At 37.8% G+C, this 23,198-nt stretch overlaps 1 protein-coding gene across 2 annotated transcripts in view; it reads left to right on the forward strand.

Annotated features, from left to right (window-relative positions):
• Window positions 1–23,198, forward strand: part of CACNA2D3 (calcium voltage-gated channel auxiliary subunit alpha2delta 3) — a 1,005,807-nt gene that overhangs the window by 642,658 nt on the left and 339,951 nt on the right. For both annotated transcript variants that reach the window (XM_051978988.1, XM_051978997.1), the window contains exons 12-13: window positions 1,967–2,045; window positions 16,162–16,295. In XM_051978988.1, the coding sequence (XP_051834948.1) occupies window positions 1,967–2,045; window positions 16,162–16,295 (213 nt within the window). The remainder of the gene's footprint in view (window positions 1–1,966; window positions 2,046–16,161; window positions 16,296–23,198) is intronic.

Genomic DNA, 23,198 nt, shown 5'->3' on the forward strand with positions numbered 1-23,198 from the left:
TATTAAAGCTTGTGTGGACATGCAGTTTTTAAATCACTGGAATTAGCTAATAATTTTAATTTGAAATATAGATTTCTAGATGATTAAAACTAGCACCTAATTATTTTATGTTTCTCATTAAAAGAACTGCTGATGTACACATTTAGTATGTATCTCAGTCATTTCACATTCATAATCAGATAAGTGATTGTTTAAATTAGGTTTAATTGGTTCTTATCATAGCTACAGGAAGTAGATTTGCCAGAGAATCTAAATGATAGACTTAGGAAATCTTCAATACAACCAATTGCAGATCATAGAGATCTTATACTCCTAACCCCCGGCTTAGGGGATTCCAGGATTTGTTTCATGGAAGCCTTGATTTATAAGAAGATCTTTTGAGGGATTTTGGGAAACAGTCACAAAGAACTTAGAACTTGCATAGTGTCTTGTGACTTTTAAGAAACATGGTTCAAAAGTTTCATTTGTTGATTCACTTCAATTCACTTCAATTTAATATTGAACAAGTCCCTAAACATGGTGGATCTTTTGCCATAAGATTTGGGAATTTAAAAAATGAAAACAAAATCAAGCCACATCTTAAGGGAGAATACATGGAACATGGGATGGTAAACAAAGAATATATTGTACATGAGTATTTATGAATAAGGTAATATATATTTCTAAATAGTAATTACCAAGTAATATAGCTATACTACAAAAGAACACAAGCAAATTTCAAGAATTTGGAAGTGTTAATACCCAGACAACAAGCAAGTGTCAGCTGAGTTGTGTCTTGAAGGGAGCTGGGGATTCCAAAATGATGGAAAAAGAACTGGATTCAATTATCCCCAAATGGCTGCCATCTCTCACCCAAGTCAGCTGCTTTACAAGTAATTATAGTGTATTATAAGGGGAAAGGGTAACTCTAAAAAGGGTTTATTCAACTTACACCATCTTTCACCTAGTCAAAAACTCTGGGTTAGTAGCATGCTTTTGCATTCAAAGCTTGTGCCCACAGTCTTAATGCAACAAGCGGTCTTAAAATGTCTCCTTGGATCAGAGACATCTAACAACCTCTCAAATCCATCACAAATTGAACTGAATTCAAAAGCTTTTATTAGCCACCAATTATGTACAAGTGCACAATGATAGAAAGTAATGAATCCAGAGCAAATGTAACTTAACCCTATTTAATAACCATGTATTAAGCATCAAGCAAGTACAAGAATATAAAGTTAAAAATTGTATCAACTCAGTCCAATTTAATAAGTATTCATTATCCACCAACTATAAAAGTATATATGACACAAAGAAACAAAAGCATGTTTAACTCAATAGAAGTGACTAAGAATTTATTAGCTCCTTTTTGTATTGAAAATTTGAAGAGAAGCAAAAAGAATGGTCTTTGCTAGTAGGGATACAGTATTTGCATAATTAGATTAAAACAATAGTTAATTTAGGTAAACTAATTAGGTAATAATAGGTAAAATAATATTTGGAATATTAGAGATTTGGATGGAGAATTAGTCTTAATAATTAGGTAAATCAGACAAGGCTTCTTGAGAAAATGGCACTGGAGATAAGCCGTCACATATCTCCGTTAACCGGGCCAGTCTAGTCTTTCTGGAGTTTTGTCTCCTTGGCATTTAACAGAAGGCTTAGCCCAAAGCAGGCACTTAATAAATGCTCATTGAAATGGCTAGACTTACACAGGAGAGGAATGATTCGGAATCTCCCCTGGCTGCAGCCAGGGCTTCGGTATCTCCACCCCCACCAATGACAACCATAGCCATATGGTTCCAGAAGAACAAAGGAGTCCATTTGCCCTTTGTTACCAAACAGCCCCACTCCAGATCTCTTAAATATGACCCTACAGATGTGAAGCATGAAGGCATTAATAGGAGCTGAACCACCCAGGGCTCGCCAGCCCCAGCATATGCCAGCCAGCCCCAAGGGAATGCTAATTCATTCTTTCTGCTTTCAGGTCCGCATCTTTACATATCTGATAGGAAGAGAAGCCGCATTTGCCGACAACCTCAAATGGATGGCCTGTGCCAACAAAGGTCTGTTTGCCCGCTATAACTGGGATGTATGGGTAAGGGGATGTTATACCAAATGATTGGGAAACCTTTCAGCATCTTGGAAAAACAAAACATTACAATTAAATGGGCTTTAGAATGAACTTCCTAAAAAAGAATTTCCTTGTAAATACATACACATATACCATATATGTATGTCTATGCATATATATATATATATATATATATATATATACATCTATTGAAATTATGAATAAACATAATTTTTGCCATACATTATAATTATTTAACTTGGGGAGGGCGGGCATCTCAATATTCACTTCAGGGAAATTCTTCATTCTTGGGAGCTTTTAATCCAGGACATCTGTTAGTTCCTTTTCTTCTATAAGCCACATATTCTTCACCTGAAATTAGAGGGGGGAAGAGTGGAAGAAGACAAAAGTTTTATACAATTCTCCAACTTTGTGATTCTATCCCCAATTATGTTTTGTCCACTTGCTGGCTTGCCTCCCTCTCAAACAGAAATGCCATCTGGGTCTAAATAATGAACTTGGCCTTGATTCAAAGTTTGAGGTAGGTCATGAAGAGAAGAGAGAGGATTGGGGCTCAATTCTTCATGAGCTTAATGGCTATCTAGCCACAAAGTCATTGTAAGACAGCGGTCCAAAGGAAAGTTGGAATACTATCTCCCTGTTTGAGGGGATGCTTTTTCTCCTTTTTCCCTTTATCTTTGGTCTTGAAAAAAGCAACTAGAAATTTTCCTTGCAATTTTTTGTTGTTATTTGTGCCACATTCAATTAGGATACCCTCCATCATCCAGTATCCACTTAGTCATGGGTTATTGTTTTTACCACTCTCTATGTCCAGCTGATGGAAATTACTGAAATTGAAATCTTGTCTTAATCAACTAATATTACACCATAATTGAGTTTTAGTCATTGTTTACAAGAATCTTTGAAGAAGACTTTTGAAGATGATTTAACCAACAAAATCCTTTTTAGGGACTGACTTAAAAGTGGAGCCCTTTGGATTTATAAGGCCTGAACACAACTCTTTGACAATCCCAGGAGACAAAGGAGTGAAGCTGCTGGACTGGACCATCTGAGCAGGATGGCCTCCATGTGCTTCCCATCCTATACATATCCACCAGTGTTCTTGAAAGTTTGAGAGTTGAAGAGACCTTAGGGCTCATCTAGTGCAGTTACTTAATTTTATAGATGAGGAAATTGAGGAGCAGAATAAGGAAATGTTGCTCTTTATAGTAGTTCTTGATACATTCAACAGCATCAATTATTGCTATTTTTGACATCATTCTGTACAGTAATTTAGATTTTGCAAATCACTTTATAAAAATCATCTCGTTTGAATCTTGCCACCATCTCTCAGTCTCATTTTTCTTCTCTATAAAAAAGAGCATGTTGGACTATATGAATTAATCTTCAAAGTCCTCTTCAACTTTAAATTCACTATCTCATGAATACCCCTATAAGCTAAAGACCAGTTCTTTATTTGTTGTCCTTTGTTTTCAAAAATGACCAAGCTAAATCCTGAAAGTAGCATTGTGTCCATTTCACAGATAATATAACCAAGGTGGTTAATGACTTGCCAACATCATGTAAGAAGCAGAATATGAGGGAGTTTTATTTCATTCTTGTGCCTCCTACAGAATGAGTTCCCCTCATCACCTTCCATGAGTATTCTCTTTCTGATCTGCTTCTGCCTACCTCCCCAGCACCAGTCACATTTCTTTGGCTCTCTTTTCAGTTATAAACCCTCTTCTTCAATGCCAGACATGGTCTAATACCGGGGTTCACCCCAGATTCTTTGCCTCCAAATCCCACCTTTTCTCCACTGTCCTTCACTGCTCTTCCTCATTGTTTTCTTTCATTTCCCTGGTGATCCTTCTCGGGAATAAAAACCCATTGTTTATCTCAGCCCAGTCACAAAGTTATCATCAAAATATGAGGCTATTATTTTCAATGCACAAATAAAGATGGGCTAGCAGTGGCGCCAGTGATGGGGCATTTGATCTCTTACTTACTGCATCAGTAAACCAAGATCTACTATTGGCCATTAATTCAATCACTGTTTACAGTCTCAGATTGTTCAAATTTGGAAGGCAGAGAAGCATTTTTTTTCTTTTCAAGTAGAAGGCGAGCCAATGCTCTGCTTTATGCACATTCAACTGTGACTTGGCCAAATTCTTGTACTGAATAGAGAATGGTAGCCCAGGAAATCACACATGGCCCAGCAAGGACAATACAGAGCCTGACTGAACAACTAGGACAAAGTCAAAGTCTTTTATGGCACAAAAGTTAAGGGAGTTCACATGTCACTGAGTTCAGTGATCCCCAAATCAATTTTCCTTGCAGCGATTTTCTCATTGGGAATCTCAAAACCAGCAGGAGAGTTTCCAAAGCACTCAGCTGACTAGCCCATGGCTAGCAGCACTCTTGGCATGGAAAAGGATCTCCTGGGAAACATACACCACCTTGTAAGAGTTCTTCAACTTCTCAGATCCAATGGCAAAACCATGAGAGCCCGGAGCCACATTTTTTCTTTCACATTGTTTGCATAAATAGGGCATATCTGAAGGGAGCTTGGCTTTAATGAGGCAAAACAGCAAACCATTTAAAAAACATTAAAGCATTCCCAACAACGACTCCCCAGTAGAACTGTTTATGCAATCCACTGCTCTCATTTTCCACTGTTGGGTAGGCAAGTGCATGTGACCAACCTAATGCTGGGAGATCAGCTCAGATATTGGGGGGTGGGGTGGGGAGACGGAAAATTCCCTGTTGTGCTGGATGCTACATGTGAAAATAGGCAACAAATATTTCTCCAGCTCCAGATACTTTCAATGGAAAATTTATCAGTTGCAAATAGATAAATAAAATGATTTTACAAAAGGCCATTATTAAAAGCTAGTTCAATTTTTCCTTAATTGATAAAAGTGACTATTTCTCTGCTTCTTTTTATATATTTAAAATTGGAAGATATCTTAGAGATTATACAGTTCAACTATTATCATTTTACAGATGAGGAGACTGAATCACAGGGAAGTTCAATCATTTCCTTAGATCATACAGTTAGAAAGAGTCTGAACAGAATGTGAACTCTTTCTGACTCTATATCCAGTTGTCATTCTATGATTCTATCTCGTTAATCTCTTCTTTTCTTGAAAGAGATTGGTAACTTTCAGTGTTCTATAGATGAACTTCCTCAGGACACTGGGTGAAATAACCTCTATTTATATCAAAAAATAATATTTGGCATTTCTAAGTTCTTTATCTTGCCCTGTGGACATATCTATTGGCTTCTTGATTAATAGAGGGGGGGAAGACAACCATTAGGAACCCACCCAGACATCAGACTGGATCGTTACATCAGATTTTGAATTGAAAACAATCTTAGAAACCATCTATTCCAATTCTCTCATTTTACAGATCATGAAACTGAGACCCAGGGGATTGAATGATTTGCCCAGAATCACAGAGTTAGATCTTAGGAATCAATGGACCTTGGCCAAGGCAAAAACACTCCCCTTCCCTAAATTTCTGTCTCCTCTTCTATAAAAGGACATTTAGTCCTTTTATAAGAATCTTAAGTCTAGAGCTGAAAAGGACCTTGGTGATTCCTTAGTCCAATTACCCCTGATTTTAGAGTTAAAGAAATTGAGGCACAGAAAAGATAAGATCTATGATCTATATTTAAGGATACAAAACTATTAAATACCTTAGGTGGTAGATGAACCCAGGTTCTCTTGCCTCCATGCTCAATTCCCTGGCCATGATGATTCCTCCTCTTTTGGAATATTAAGATGAATCAGTTCTTCTGGAACTTCCAGAACTTCTGGAGCCTAGAGGATGGATTTGAATAAACGGGACTTCACCAGATGATTTGATTGCTTAGAACTCTTGGGGAATATGACAGCCATCAATGAACTCCTTCCTCCCCTCTCTACCCAATGCAGAAGTTAAAAAAAAATGAACAGTTTTCCAATAATTTTATTAATTTCATAAATTCATCACTTATTAGGGCTTAAGACAGTGTCCTAAAATGGAAAGAATTCTGATTCTGAGTCCTGGGTTCAGGACTCCCTAGCTCTGCTACTTATTGTCTGTGTGACCTGAACTAAGTTTCCTCTTTACAGCTAATTAGCCTCAGCTCCAGACTGAGGGACTCTGAGGTTCCTTCCAGTTTTAAGGCCATAACCCTGAGGAAGGAACCATAGAGACATCAATTCAATCTGTTTACCATTTGTCCCAGAGAGTTGCCTAATGTCCCTAGCACCCCATTGTCCTGGCTGATAATTGAAGGAACATTCAGGATCGGCATTCAGGAAAAGCTCAGTTTGAATCCTATTAAGTCATTTATGAACTGTAGGGTCCTGGACAAGTCTCTCTGTGCTTTATCTACAAAATGGGAGAAATAATATCTTGCTAATCACAGGGCTGTTTTAAAGAGCAAATGAGAAAATGCAATATATTTTTCAAACCTTCAAAGAGTATATAAATGCTAGCTCTTATTATTAGTGGAGTGCATTGCCTTGTAGTTAATATCCTTTTGTCATTGTGTTCATTTTTTAAAAAAGGTTAAATACATAACAAAATACCAGGAAAATAGGGATTTGCATCTAAATGTGTTGTTTGGGGTGAAACTCCATTAAAGGACTTGGCCCAGTGTCACTGGCCCTGTTCCAAGCCTCTGCAATTCTCTTAGGCAGAGCTCCTCCTGAATGCAGGCAGGCCTTGTGCCATGGGGGAATAAAAAAGCCAAGCTAGCTCCTTCTTGTTGCCAGGCTGTTATTTACTCTCAAAATCCATGCAAAGATTTAGCCCCATGGGTCTGTGCAAAGGCTGAAATGGAACTATAGATCATGGAGAGAACTTTGTCAACACAACATTTATTAAGAGTCCACTATAATACAGAAAGTGTTATGCTAGGGGTGTGTGTGTGTGTGTGTGTGTGTGTGTGTGTGTGTGTGTGTGTGATGTACTATGATTTAGCAAGACGATTTCACCTGCTCTTCAAGAGCTTCCATTGTACTGTGGGGATAGGTCAGTCCCACTTAGACATAAATCACAATATAAGAATCCTGCCTAAGAAAGGCTTTAGTTAAGTTAGGCAGTAAAATTCAGTGGGAGGCAATGTCAAGAGCAATGTAAATGAAAATAACAAGAAAAACTTAAAATAAAACAAGAAATAATAAGCGCTGGAATTCTAATGACCAAGTTTGTCCATTAAGAAAGCATTCAATCTTCTCTGTGAAAGTGGGATGGGGGTTTGGGGTTGTGGAATGCTACATATACCAACAGACATGGTCAATGTATTGATTATTTATATTGAACTACATTTTTCTCCTCTTTCTTTTACAACTTTTTATTTTAAGAAATGAGTGTGTGTGTTTGTGGGGAAGAGATTAACACAAAAGTGAGGTAATGTTCAAGCATATCAACCAAAAGGAAAAGTAGATGATATAATACCCTCAGGTGGTATTATGAATTGGGAATCTGGGAAAGGAGGAGGAACCTTGAGTTGAGTTTTAAAGACTGTATAGGAATTGAAAATGGCTAAGGGGAAAAAAAGAAGGCCATGTCAGGCATAGGGAGTCCAACAATGTTGGAAGGGCACAGAATGTTTCCAGGGATCAGAACCCTGTTTGGTGCTGTAGAAGGGAGATAGCTTCATAAAGCAAGAGCGAGGAAGGCAACAGAGCAGGTGGGCTTACCTCAGTAAGAAACCCTTGGAGAATAACTTTCTTAAATCTCTGTATCAGACTGATTATTCCTATGGTGCTAAAATGAATGAATTAGAGACAGTAAAAGAGCAAAGGTGTAGAGACTTGGCTGGAAACTTTACCAGAGACCTAAGAAAAGGGTGATGAGAATCTGGCAGTTGGAGGGAAGAGAATGAGAGAGCACAGAGGAGATGGATGTGAAAGTAATGGCAAGAGACACAATCAACCTAAGATCTGGAACTGTGGAGCGAAAAAAAAGAGACATATAAGATAGGTGCATGGAATAGAATTGGGTTGGATTTGACTAAACTGAATAACCCATGTGACATTCTTGGGAGACAGTGAGAAAAAATCGAATCAGAAAGATGAGCAGCTTTAGGATGAAAAAGACAATGAGCTCACTTTGAGAATCCTAGTTCTTATTGTTTGTAGAAAATGAGACACACAGAGAGAAAAAGACAGAAAGACAGAGACAGAGAGAAAGAGAAAGACTGAAAGAGGGAGGAAGAGAGAGAGAGAGAGAGAGAGAGAGAAAGAGAGAGAGAGAGAGGCAAAAAAAAAAGAAAGAGAAACAGACAGACAGTAAGAGACAGAGAGAGATCGAGAGAGACAGAGAGACAGAGACAGAGGAGACAGAGACAGAGACAGACAGAGATAGACACAGAAAAACAAGACAGACATTTATACAGTGTATGTGTCTTCTGAATAGTTGGGAGAAATGACCTGGAGCTTAGAAGAGAAAGTAAACCTAGAGATAAAGATCTGAAAGTCATTTGCATGGAGATGGTCTGTAATGTTCTGGTTAGCCTTCTGGAGATCTTTGGACCAGCCTTCTTTTCAGCTGAGTAATCACCATGAGATAGCCAAAGATAAAGTCCGAAAGTCTTTATTGTCTCCTTCTCAGTCTGTTTCCTTGCCTGGGGTTCAGTTAGCTTTCTGGAAGCCCTTCAGACAGGTCTTGGTTTCAGTGGTGGAAACAGGAGGACAGCTAGCCACATAAGGCTGATGAAGGTGAAACATCTCTCTGAGTACCAGAGCTTGAGCTCCAGCCTTCAGTTCTCTGTTTTCTCAGAGTCTGTTGGATCTCTCCTCTAGGTCTGACTCTGACCTTTTAAATACTTTATTACAATTAAATCTATCCATCATACTGAGGAGTATAAGCCAATCATTATATCACTAGGGAACCATTATTTGTTGTAAGATTAAATCAATCACACTGAACTAAGAACTTTAGTCACCCAGCTAAACTAGATAACCATGGTCTTATCAATTCCACTGAGTTAATACCTTATTATAGTAATCCTTGTTTCAAGTACATTTCTCCAGAGTTCTGGCCCATTACAATGGTAGGTGAAGGGAAGAGAGTAAATGATGCTGCAAAGATTATGCAACGACCAGACAAGAGACCCATCAACTCTTGAAGAATACCTATACTGGAGACTCTTCCAGAGAAGAATTCTGGGAAGATAGAGGAATATTTCAGAAAATCTCAAGCTCCCCAGATTTCCCCCACAAACAGAACGAATGTTCACCTCAGGGTGCATATAGACCACTAAAAACAAATAAGACTTGGGGTAGATCAGGGATCCTGAACAACCCCAAAAAACCTGCAGAAGGTTCCCAGTTTAGGGATTAAATAGCTAGCTCTATAGAAATAGCCAGTGGTAACTCTGAATATGGCTGGGTTGGGTTGAGTCACAGGGACTTTCACTTCCCAGACAACTTGAGGAGTTAGAGTTTTGAGTCCTGAGGGAATCTTGGCTTATTAGGAACACCAGGCCTAGTTAAACTGCGGGGATGGGTGAGAAGGAGCCAATGTACTGGGAGAGTGCAGAAACAGCAGGGCAGGGATACTGCTGGCTTCTGGCACTTGCAGGAGGGGGATGGTGTTCATTTGGGATTCCAGGTCAGAAGGGAAAGCTGAAATGAAGCTAGAGGCACCATTGCCTCCAGTCCAGGATTAGAGGTACTTACACTAATAGTTCTCATTACAAAAAGAGCAGGCAAAGAAGAAAGAACCCAACCATGAAAGCTTATGATAGAAAAGGAAAGACTGGAATTTATCTTCAGACTAAATACAGTGAAGAGTTTTTTGGGGTTTTTTTTGAGCCTTTTATACCCCAAAGAGTAATGTTAAATGGCTACCTGCACTGAAAGAGATTATAAAAGAACTCAAAAAAGATTTCAAAAATAAAATGAGATTGAAGGGAAAAAAATTAAAAAGAAAAAAAAAGTTAACCAATTAGAAGCAGAAAAAATTAAAGAAGAAAAGAGTACTTTGAAAATTAGAATTGGGCAAGGAGAAGCCAGTGAAGCTATAAGAGACCATGCAATAACCAAACAAAATATAAAGAATAAAAAATAGAAGAGAAAGTGTAATATAAGAGAAACAACAGATTTGAAGAATTGATTAGGAAGAAAAAAACATAAGAATAATTGGACTACCTGAAAGCTCTGACCAAAAAGAAGAACCTTGACACAAGAAAGGGGAGGGGAGGAAATAGGATAAGAAGAGATATGGAAGTGTATAGATTTATGGTAATAGGACAAGGTCTATAGATTAATGGGAAAAGAATCAAGAAGGAGGGAAAGAGTGACATAGGATAAGGTACACTTTAGATTAAAGTGAGTGGGATAAGGTGTGTAAATTAATGGGAATAGAATAAAGTGGGAGGAAAAAATTTAGGGGGAGAAGACAAGGGAGGGATTAGTTAAGTATTAGCAAGTGAAGTTAAGGAGGAGAATTAAAGTAGAAGAGTTCATAGGGATAGGAAATAGGAGATAAACACAAACATCATAATAAGGATCAGGAATACAATTTATTAAAAAAAAAAAAAAGTAAGGCTAGTAATCATTGAACTCAAAGTCAAACAAAGATTCAATCATGAGAAAAATCTGCATTATATATCAGCCATATTAATATTGTTTTAGATGTATGTTTACTTATATGTAAATGTATATGTATATATATTGTGTATATATGTATATGTAAATATATGTGTTTGAGTGTGAATATACACATATGTATGTATTCATGTATTATAAATATATCTAAAGTTAACTGTAATCTGCTTAAAGGAAGTTAGGGGAAATATAAGGGGGGAAAGAGAATAAAGTAAAAATTGCACAGCAGAGAACAAAAGAATAATCTATAAAGCAAAACAAAAATGGACAGTCATGAATATATAATCTACTGTTATATACACTTTCTTGAAATGGAAATTTATTGTTACATATTTTCAATTCTTTTTGATGTTCTGCTGGGCACATGACAATATTTTTGTTGTTTTGTTTTCCTTTTCTGTCTTTATTTTTCTTATTTTGTATTTAGTTTTAAATAAATAAATAAAAAGAAAGATACACGAATGGGGTTGAAAAGAAGATAAAGCAGAAAAATAGAGAAGATGTGATCAAAAAGACAGGAGGAAACCGAGGAAACATAAAATCCTCTATAAATGCAAGAATGATAGTTCATAGATTTGGAGCTGGAGAGAAACTCAGAGGCCATCAAATCCAATGCCCTCCTTTTACAGCAGAATAAATTGAGACACAAAGAAGTTAAAAAAAAAAAAAGTTGTCCAGAAGTCACATAGGTAGGATGTATTTAAGTTTGATCTTCCTGACTCCAAGATGGGTATTCATTTATACTGGCTTCCAAGGATAGCTAATATTATTCAGATGAAGATGAATCTAGTAAGTTCTAGTCAGGGTATCCTTCAAGGATAATGGCATTCCATTTTTTTTTTTTTTTTTTTAGAGCTGAGGAAATTCAGTGATAGATTGCATTACCTTTTCAATCATCACTTTATTTCCAAAGTAAGCATACTTTGGAGATCTACATTTATCAAGCTTAATTTCTATGCTGCTCTGTCAGGGGTATGGCATGGAGAATGGGATCATTCGGGAGCCCTCAAAAGCAGAGTTAAAAGTTGATGAAAGAACCTCATGAGACAACTTTTCTTCCTGGCAACCTCCTGCTGTATGTCCCCACTCTGGGTAGCCTCAGTTCATGTGGTTCAACACCATGCCAAAGTTACTAAGATTTCTTTGCTAAATCATTGATGTTTAATTATTTCAGGCATGTCCTAGTGTTCATGATCCCATATGGGGTTTTCTTGGCAAAATTCCTAGTGATTTGCCATTTTACACATTTTACAAATAAGGAACCTGAGGAAACAAGGGAAGTGAATTGTCACAGATAGTAAGTGTGTGAGGCCAGATTTGAACTTCAGAAGATTTCTCCTTGATACTTGACCCAGCACTTTGTGTACTGATACCACCTAACTTAAGCTCCCCTTTCCTAGAGAAGGAAACCCAAATGAAAAAAACTGGTACCCCATCTGTGTTAAAATTCAATCCTTGGCTTAGGTAGAATGGAGATTGCTCTAAATCAATCAAATGATCTATCAACAAGCACTTATTAAGTGCCTACTGGAGTCAAGCACTGGAGGATACAAAGAAATGCAAAAATAGTCGCTTCTACCAAGAAACCCAAGTTCTTTTCTTTTCCCATTCCCATTCCATATAGAATGACTTTTATTAAAATATATTTTATTATTTTTAATTAAAATATTATTTTATTTTATCAAAAGATATTCTTTGCAACCAATACACAACTTGGAAAGAAAGAACCTGAGTAGAAATCTCCATAAAGTTGGTGAGGCCATTGGTTCTGGATAGAGCTTATGTTCTACTGGAAGAGACAGTGTGCAAAAAATATTGAACATCCAGGATAGAGGAGATAGAAAGCAACTTGACACTGAGAATCAGGAGGCAGGATATCTAAACTAGGGCAAGTCCTTCCTTTCAATGGGTCTCAGTTTTTGCAATTTGTGAAATGGGAGAGAACTAGGTGGTCTCTAAATCCTTTGGGATTTCTAACACTTTCTAAATATTTGAGTGTAATGGAAATGTATGGTATTCCCCACCTTTTCTGCTCACATGGATCTCTAGTCTTTTACACTGGAGTCTCTTTGTCCATTTTTACCATTTTTAACTGAACTACAGAAGGCATGGCTACTTCCAAGAAGGAAGTATTTCTCATTCCAGATTTGGGAGTAGCATGGGCATGGGGAAGGAATAGTGTATGGAACTCGTAGTAGAAAAGTCTGAGCTTCACAGTTTACTAGCTGTGTTACCATGGATACTACACCTAACTAATATCTTTTAGCCACACTCTCTTTATATGTAAAATGAAAGCTATTTCCCATCATCTCTAACCTTACTCCCAGTCCCAAATCTGTGTTCCCCTCATCGTTTGTAGGGACCGGACTGGACAAGCATTAAAATCCTCTCCAGCTATAATGTCTGATCCCATGATCACTGTGACAGAACACAGCAGTGGCTGCTCCTTCAAGCTTGGTTTTCAGTGTCACTGCATGGGACACCAATGTAAACATATCTTTGAAAAATATCTCAATATTAATGAATATTAAGGCAAGGAGGGAAGTATAAGAAACTTGAGAAGGAGCCCACCATCCTTCCTCCATCAGGTTTCTTCTATTCATCACTTGTGAACTCTAGGTCAAAGAGAGGATATTGCTGAGGAAGAAGGAAAATAAATTAACATGATGGAGAAAAGTGGGCAGGCCAGTTATAATAGGTGGCTAATTTCAGTATTAATTACCCCTTCATAATTACAGAGTGATTGTGAGCTTTATTTCAGCATGGAGTGTAAAAGCACATTTAAAAGGAGACTAAACATTCAAGAACCATAATTTTTTTAAAGCATTTAAAATAATTTCAGCTCAGAGAACTAAAAGAGAGAAAAACTAAGAGGAGAGTAATTGCTTATAACCCTTGACTCCAACCCTTGGTGACTTCCTATTATCAATCAAACAGCACATTTGTTCATTCAAACTCATATGACAACCTTACAACAAGGCACTTTCCGGATCTTAATACCCTGGGGTTAGGTGATTAAATATGTTTGTTTGGTGAAGGTTTGCTGTATGCTGCTTTGGAGTCAGATCTTGGCTAAAATAAATGAAATATTCATGTGCCTTTGGCCTGGGGTTCATTCCAGTAGGGAATGAGCTTTGGGAGCTTGTCAAGAACTCTAGGGAATAATAAAAACCTTGCTGCCCTTTAATCCCTGGGCTCCTGGAGGGACAAGGGGATTGGGGGGTTTCAAGCATCTTATCCACCTAGGACAACAATTTGTTGGTAGTGTGGGTATTTAGTCATTTTCAGTCATATCTACCTCTTCCTAACATCATTTAGCATTTTCTTGGCAGTACTTTGCCATTTCCTTTTTCAGCTCATTTTACCATGAAGAATTGAAGGCAAATAGGATTACGTAATAAGTTCAGGGTCACACAGCTAATCATTTTTTGAGATTAGATTTGAACTCGAGATGAGTCTTCTTGATTCTAAGCTTGTCATTCTATCCACTGCAGTACCACCTAGCTTCCAAGGCAGTAATGGTTTGGGTCAACTTCTCCCAAAAGAACCTTTACTCTGATTCTACCCCCATCTTATATTGTCTTTTTGTTTGTACATAATTGTTTGCATGTTGTCTTTTTCAATTATTTTTAACTCCAGGGACTATTTGCTTGGCTTGATCGCGGCTTTCTTTGCATCCTAACTCTAATGGACTCTTCTCTATCTAAATGTGGTAGATGGAGAGAAGCTAAGATGGATCTTATTGTTTCAGTCTTCTCCCAGTGAATCCCAATACATTAAATATCTCTTGTGCATTAGGCACAGAAGACACAGAGATGAAAGTGGACTTCTGCCAACCCCAGGAAGAGAATGGGGTATGAAGAAAGAGCCTTGTTCTTGGAGAGATGGAGAAAGCTTGGTAGTTCAGATTTGTGATTTCATTGCCATATGGAAAATGTGATTTGAAAAGTCTCTTGCCATGCAGATCTGCACTGTATAGTCTTGGAGAAGTTAAGAGTTGAGAAGTTAAATGAGTTGCCCAAGTTCACATAGCAATTTGTGTCAAATGCTGAGCTTGAACACAGTTCTTCCTGACTATGGGGTCAAATCTTTTTTCTACTATGTCCTACTGTCACTAATACTGTGGTATGGTATGATATGGAGCATGATGAACAAAGAATAAACATCTCAGATAAAAGAACATAATAGGTAAAGGACCTAACATTGGAGTCAAAAGACCTGGGTTATCGACACACTTCTGATGTATTCTGTGGCCCCAGTTAAGTAAGTTTTTTTTTTCAGTTTGCCCATTTCCTTTCTCCATGCATCTATATATGCACTGATCCATCTATTCATTCAATGATTATTTGCTGAGTTTCTGAGACTGCTCCAGAGGAAGAGATCTCAAAGTTGAAGAAGGCAGGGCCACTGGCCGATCTTCCAATAACCACTTGCCTTTAGAAATAGAGAGATCAGTCATTTTCTTTAGGGTAACCATCATGTGAGCAGTGCTCTTTAATGGCAGAGCTTTTATTCTGTTTCTGTTTCCCAATTGTACATATTTTGCTAGTAACTGACCTCCAGTGACCCTCTGGGGAGAATGTGGCGGCTGAAGGAGTCTGCTCACTGTGATGTCAAGACAGTGCCAGATGCTCATTTCTAGCTCCTTATTCGGTTATGCAAACCCACCAGGATGGGCAAATCTGTCCTTTCAGGGCATCCAGGGTAGGAGGGGCCATGAGCAAGTGCTAATACATTTTAATTATTACTCTACAGAGCTATCATTACAAAACCAGAAACCGCACAACCCATATTTGGTGTGGGATTGGCACACCAAATTCAAACCAGCTGAACTTTGTTTAAAAATGCCCTAGGTCCATGACCCTTTGGTTGGCACACTTCTTCCATTCCATCTCTTCCTTCCCTTTTGGACTAGAGGAGGGTAGGAGCTTGGGATACCCAGAGTCCTTTTGTTTAAGTCTTTGGGAGATTCTGTGAAGGACAGGCAAGGGAGTTGGGATCCAGAGTCAAACCCTACACTCAGAGGAGAGAGAGCTCTAAGAACTTTTGATCAGAGGGAGAGAAAGTTAACAGAAGGAAAAGAAGAGGGTTACAATAGAGGGGGAAGAAGAGGGATACAAATGGTGGGAAGAAGGAAAGAGCGAGAGAGAAGGGAAAGAAAGGAAAGGAAAGGATGAATAGGGTAGGGGCGAGAAAAAGAGACAGTGAGAGAAGAAAAAAATTGGGAATACTATTGGACAGAAACGTCCTACACGTTTTCCCAAAAGACATGCAAGAAGTAATAAATTTTCTCAGTTCAAATGGAAATTCTTCAAATCACTCTTTAAGAATCTCAAAAGTAAAAATTAACTTTTCAAAATAATCTCTTTTCCATCATTCTAGTTTACCCTTTTATTATGAAATTCATTCAATTTGAGTCAGACAGACAGAGGCTCATTCTCTTCCTTGCAGGCTCCACCCTCTGTCTAAATTCTGCTTCTTTGGTCTTTCCCTCAGGTTTTTTCACTCAGATCTCCACCTTGGCTGACGTGCAGGAGAACGTCATGGAGTATCTTCATGTGTTGAGCCGGCCAAAGGTCATTGACCAGGAGCACGATGTGGTCTGGACAGAGGCGTATATCGACAGCACTGTAAGTGTGTGTGATCACGTGTCATGTATACTATCATTCTGTGTCTTGGAAATGGACCTGAGTGGTCAGCCCTCAAGGAGCTGTCATTTGACCTTTGGAGTGACCATCTGACTCCTTTAGCACATTATCCTAAAAATAGTCCAGACTGTGACAAAATGAATTATTAGATTCATGCTACCTAAAGGAGTTGATTGTTACTTGTCGGTAAGGACCACTGACATTAAAGCTAATACCTGGAATGTTTGGACATCCCTGACTGGTCTGATTAACACCATTAAGAAGATTCTCTTTCTTCCCTTGGGCTCATTTCCTTTTCTTTCCCTTAGTGTTTACACAAGCTAGCAGCATCTTGATTTGCACCTACTTGGACACAAAGACAACTGCTTCCACTTACAGTGAGGTCTGATTTGGGTGAAAACTTTTTCTTGTGACCTTGATTCACCATTTCAGAATAGGACCAGTCCTTGGCTACATGGCTGAATGGGAGTAAGGCATTGACCCAGATGCTCATCCTTTGGAACGGTGTTATTGGCTGAGTCCTGGAATAGTGAGCGTACTCCAACCAAATCCTTGATAGAGAGTTCAAAAACCACATCAGCTTTGTCATTATTTCAATAACAGAACAATGTGGAAAGTATTGTCTATAATGTCATGTATGTATGTGTGTGTGTCCTGTTTTGTAGTTATAATGTTTTGAGCCAAGGGAAACTTCATTTTGGTTATTTGAGAATATTCAAACAAAACATTCTCATTTGGCTTTTTTATTGGGAGCAATACTACATATGTACTCATTTGTTTTGGACTGGATTGGATTCATGGTCATTGATGCTGAAGACAAACAAATATTCATCTTGAGGTATTACTGATGATCATATTAAGGCTTTGTTTTCTCTTGGAAGGTAGCTGGGCAATTTTGTGCAAGTCGCACCACTTCTCTCTGCTCTAATTTCTTTTTTCTTTTTCTTTTTTTTTTTTTTCTGCTGAGGCAATTGGGGTAAGTGACTTGCCCAGGGTCACACAACTAGGGACCGTTAAGTGTCTGAGGCCAGATTTGAACTCAGGTCTTCCTGACTTCAATGCTGGTGCTCTATCCACTGTGCCACCTAGCTGCCCTTCTGCCTCGATTTCTTAATCTGTAAATCCAGAAGGTCAGATTAGATGATCTCTGTTACCCCTTTCAGCTTAAAATCTATGATCCTGAGATACTAAAGGTTAGCAATGAACCTCATTTCCTTCTGTGATCCTGCTACCCTAGGGAATCATTTACATGTCCTTACTTTGTGGTGACAAAAAAAAGACACCTTTAGGAATCACTAGGGGAATAAAAAATATTTGAGGCCCTGGGGTCAAAGTCTGGGTTTCCTGCTTCTGGAAAACTTTGTGCTTCTTTCACCCTAAGAAAGACACAGGACCAATGATTTAAGTTCATAGGACCATGTATCTTGAGGTAGAAGGAACTTTGGTTAGGGTGTAATCTGTTCCTTTCATATTATAGCTGAGGAAACTGAGTCAGAGAGAGAGAAAATGGAATGTTTAAGGTCAAAGAATTGTAAATGACAGAGCCAGATCTGAGAGTGGGTTGTTATCCTCTAAAGCCAGTGTTCTTTCCATTGTACCAAACTGTCTTCTGCTCTTTGTTTGAAGACCTCGAATAAGAAGAAGCATATCATCTATTCATTTTTTCAATCAGTCAGTGAATCAATAAGCACGTATTAAATGCTGTGTGCCAAATATTGTGTTCAGCACTAAGGATATAAAAAAAAGCATTTATTAATTATAATATTAGGTATAAACACCACAAGCCAGACAAAAAAGAGAAAGAACAAAACGAGGCCCTGTTTCATGTTCCCTCTAGGTTTCCTCAAGTCCTCAGTCCTCAAATAGCCAGATTTGTGGGCCCTTTGCTGTTCTGTTCCTCCTTCTCCTCCTCTAGATGATATCCTTCTGTGTGTTTTATTCAGGCATTTTCTTGGGATCATGACCCCCTCCACCAATATCCATCCCAGCTCCTATGTGACTGAGGAGGACTTCACTAGTGATGGGGACTAAGAAATGCATCACTTTTAACCCATTTTTGATGAACTTCTACATTTAACCATGTTGGTCCTCAGACAGAAGGTATTCCATCTGACCCTAGCTCCGTGCTCAATATTTCTCTAAGATACTGCACCACACTGATGGGCCAAAGAGGGAAGAAAAGCAGATTTGATAACTAGGAATCCTTGGTAAATACTGGCTTTTTATGGTAGAAGAATCATTAATCAAGTTGGAAAGCCTTAAACAATTTTAAATCATGTCAAAAGAATGACTTCCTGTAATAGTGAGCTCAGGAAGCTACATCTTCCAAATTGTTCCTGTATTTGAAAATCCTTTCCTCAGAGGGAAAAAAAAAAAAAAAAGACAAAGAAGAGTATGTATGTGAGTACATATGCCCAAATAATTGTGTCAGCCATGTGCTTCGACTATGAAAATGTCTAACAAAAGTGTAAGTGATTTCCCTGGACTGATGTATTTATATTGGTTTTATTGGTTATCAGAGCCTAAGGCTATTAAATTCCACATCGAGTTCAGCTGTCACAAAAGTGGTTGTCTGGGGATGTGTCCTTGTTTTCCCAGGTTTTCATTTTTATTTTGTAATCCCAACTGGGTATGAGTGATCCCAGAGTATGGTTTTTCTCACACTATCCAACATGATGTTTTCACATCACACGAGAGTCAATGTCAGCGCTAAAGACATTTCCCTCAAATGTTAAGTATGAAATATTTCAGAACCAAAATATTGATTTGTGACAGTTTTTTCATCACAGTTTTTTTCTCTCTTGCTAAAAAAATTCTTCTTCCTTCTCATCTCTTCCTCCAATATTCTTCTTTGTTCTGAAAAAGCTTTGAATCTAGGACCCAAGATCTCTAGGCAATAGAAATTCATAAATGTGTTAGATGAAAATACATTTCTTCCCACTAATCTCTAACTGAACTTGGCATTTCCTTCAAATAAGATTAAAAAAATTTTGCATTATTCTGAAAAAAAAAAATACATGGTCACGAGTATCTCCATCTCCCCATGCCTATATTTACTTTTTTATCACCCTTGTAGAACTGAGGAAACCAAGTGTGAGAAAAGTTAGATATCTTAACCCAAGATCATTCAACAATAATAAGTATCTGAGACAAATCTAAACTCAATTCTTCTTGACTTTAAATTCATCACTTTATCAGCCTTACAACCTACCACATACCATATATGAATTCTGTCAATATTGTAATGGGACAGAACTCTAGAGATCCTCCAAATGGGCCTTAGTTTCAGCAGAATAATCACAAGAATAGTCAGGAATAAAATCCAAAGTCTTTAGTATCTCCTTCACAGTCTATCTCCTTCGCCTGGGGCCAGGCTAGCTTTCTGGGGAACCTTCAGATGGGCCTTGATCTTCTTAGTGGAGGAATACAGGAGGCAGGAGAGCCACCAGGAAGGCTGGTCAAGTCTTCTACGTCTCTGGCTGAGTTTGTCCTCAGTTTATGTAGTCTATTAAAATTACATTGTTACAGTGAGTATAAACCAATCATTATACTGTTGTAAGATTATTATTTGTTGTAAGATTAAATCAATCATACTGAACTAGAGAACTATGAATCACCATGCTAAACTAGATAACCATTGTCTTATCAATTCCACTGAGTTAACACCTTTCTCCAGAGTTCTGGCCCATTACACAATATAATTCAAACCCAATGGTGCTCCATGGCTGAAAGTCAGTATCTCCAAGTCATTTGGAGCCATGTGCCAAGAGAATACGTTCAGGGTTCTCTGAGGGTCCTTTTGTCTCACAGTGATAAAAATAGGGACAGTCACTCTCAGTGGAATGACTCGAGAATTTGTCCATACCCTTGATTATTTAATAGTTTTGTCAAGGTTGTCAGCAGGAAAATTGAGGACTGTATAGATTACAGTCCTGAAGCACGATTCTAAAAAGTCTTGACAGGTTAGTGGAAATAGGCCGGATAAAATGAAGTCTTTGAGATGGGTTAAAATAAAGCAATCTCCCAAATACAATATGGGGGATGAATCATGGTTAGACAACTGTCTATCCCCTACCTAGATTGGGGGACAGTCACTTTGAGTCAATAACAGTGTGACAGCTGAGAATATGATTGCAATCCTAAACTACATTGAAAGATGGAGTAGTTTCCAGGCAACAGAAGTATTAGTTACTCAGTACAGGTCATACCCAATGGAGCATATTGTGCTCAGTTATAGTCTTACATTTATACATATAGAGACTCCATTACAAGAAGGACTTTGGTGAACTGGAAAGCCTCTGCAGAAGAGTTACCAGGATGAGGGGCACTTTTCTGTCATGGTATAGGAGCTCAAACATTGAATGAATTGAGAATGTTTAGCCTGAAGGAGAGAAAACTTGAGGGAGAGATCAGAATAGACCTTTTCAAGCAGTTAAAGATATTTCATGTGTTACATAGAATAATTCACTTTCTTTGTCCCCAGAGGAGAGAACTAGGAACTGTAGAAAGTTACCATGAGACATTCGGGGTTGATGTCACAAAAAGCTTCCTAACAATCAGAGAAATTGCAAAGTAGATTGGACTGCCTTGGGCGGGAGTACATTCCACTTGATAAGATTACAAATTAGCAAAGTTACAAATTTAAAGATGGGAATGAACTAATCATTGACTTCAACCCCTTGGTTGAACTGAGGAAGCTGGAGCTAAGAGCAGTTGAATTGCTTTGTCCAGGGTCACATAGATACCAATTGTCTGCACCTAGATTTGAACTCAAAATCAAATATTCCCCCTAATATGTCATCTAGTGACCCTTGGAGGCCTTCAGGAAATAATGGGATGACCACTTGTTGGATCTGTTGCGGAGATTTTCTTGGAAATAAGGGATTGGACCTAATGACCACTGAGCTTCCTCCTAACAATGAAATACTCTTTTCCTGAACACTATATTTCTAAATCTGTGTTGACTTCTATACTTAAATACAGTAGTGGTCCAAAAAACTTTAAATACCTTAAGAAGTATACAGACTGTTAAAGGTGAACAACAATTTTGATAATAGCCATATTTAGTATCCCTTCACCACCAAGATTTGGGCAAAGGGTCCTTGTTTCATTATTATTCATTATTGTTATTTATTGTTATTGTTATTAAGGGCTTTGGGCCCTTATGATTTGATTTTTATTTATGATTTGTATAACTTCTAATTGTAAAGGACAAAATCATTACATAGGCACTTATTAAATCTTTACCAGTATATGATGAAGGCCTCATCATGGCTTGCAGGTGACTGAACTGCCCAGAGTTTAGCTATACAACTTATTTTCTCCCATCAGCCTTGAAAGGCTTTGCCAACAGGCCAGATGTAGAGACATTTCTCTACTATTCAAGCACTAGGCTTGTTAACCACATAGAAGCAAAGGACTGGCTTCAGGATGATCTTCAGCCCCAGGAAATCAATAAGTGGAATATTCACACTGAGCAATTCACAGGTCCTTGAATTATTGAATTTGAAAGGGGCACACAGCATAGATCTTAACCAATGCTTGCTCAGTGGGTTCACATATGATTTAATGCATGAGTTGTCATAGGCAGAAATGCATTCACCAAGCAAAACAAGTCTTCAGACAAGCCCTGAGGAGACCTCATGGACTGGAGGGTATTTGGAATAAAAGCTCTTAAGTCAAATCTTAAAACTTAAGTGCAATCAGTGGTGAGATATACTATGGAAATCTTAGATTTAAAAAAAAATGGATATACCTATAGATTCAGTTAGCCAACATCTGCAGTAAATAAATGTAATGATAGTTCAGTTAGAAAAGGAAAGTGGAAAAAGAAAAAGAAAGATAATTAGAGAATTAAAGGACATTTTGATACAGGAAAAATAGATGAAAATGTGAATGGATAAATAAAATAGATGTTAGAAAAAAATGTTATACAAAAAAGAAAGGTCATAGAAGATGGAAAAATAGGTATCTGTAGAAGTGATAGGTGAGATATAAAGGTGAGATAAATTGAGATCTCGATATACTATGTATAAGTAAATATAATTATACTTGTAATATACACACATATATGTATATAGACACATATAGACACAAGCACAAATTCATGGAAAGAAACAAAGTCCAGAAAAAAATGCATGACATCTAAAGTGTTCAATATATTAAATAGACTAGAGGTTTAAGAGTCCCTTAGTCAAGATAGACACTGGGAATAACTTGTATATTCAGCCTGTAGGCACAATTTTAGGAAGACAGAGCCACTGTTTTCAAATATTTAAGGGTTGCTATTTGGAGGAATGATTAGGCTTGTCCCACTTGACCACAGGATTCAAAACGAGGAGGAATAGATGGAAATTATGGAAAATTCGATTTGGGAACCAGTGGAAGTAAATCTTCCCAACAACTAGAGCAGGCAAACTATGAAACAAAGGGTCTTAGGTGATAATGATTTCCCTGTCATTAGAAGTCTTCAAGAAGAAGTTAGCAATGATTTTTCTCAATGATATAGAGAACCTTCTCTTAAGTAATGTTTACAAGTCATTCATATCTGATGAGAAAGTGAGTTTAGGGTTCCAGGTAGAGGGATAGTCAATGCAGTCCCCATGGTTTCTGCCAATTTTGAGATCAAGCACTTCTACTTGTTATTGAAAAAATAATAGATTCAAAGCACCCAATTTCATTTAGCTTATCTGAAATTCTTGTTTTAGACTTTTCAACAGTTATACTCCTGGGAGAGAGGAATCCATTGAAGCAAAATTATTTGAAATTGTCTGTTCATGGCAAGATTAGACTCATCATCATTCCCTCTAAAAACAGACTTTTGGCTACACTGATTTGCACAGCCCAAGTGAGCACCTGAGGGACAAGCAATCCTACAGAAAAAGA

This window comes from Antechinus flavipes, chromosome 1 (genome assembly GCF_016432865.1).
Source record: "Antechinus flavipes isolate AdamAnt ecotype Samford, QLD, Australia chromosome 1, AdamAnt_v2, whole genome shotgun sequence".
Classification (NCBI taxonomy): Eukaryota; Metazoa; Chordata; class Mammalia; order Dasyuromorphia; family Dasyuridae; genus Antechinus; species Antechinus flavipes.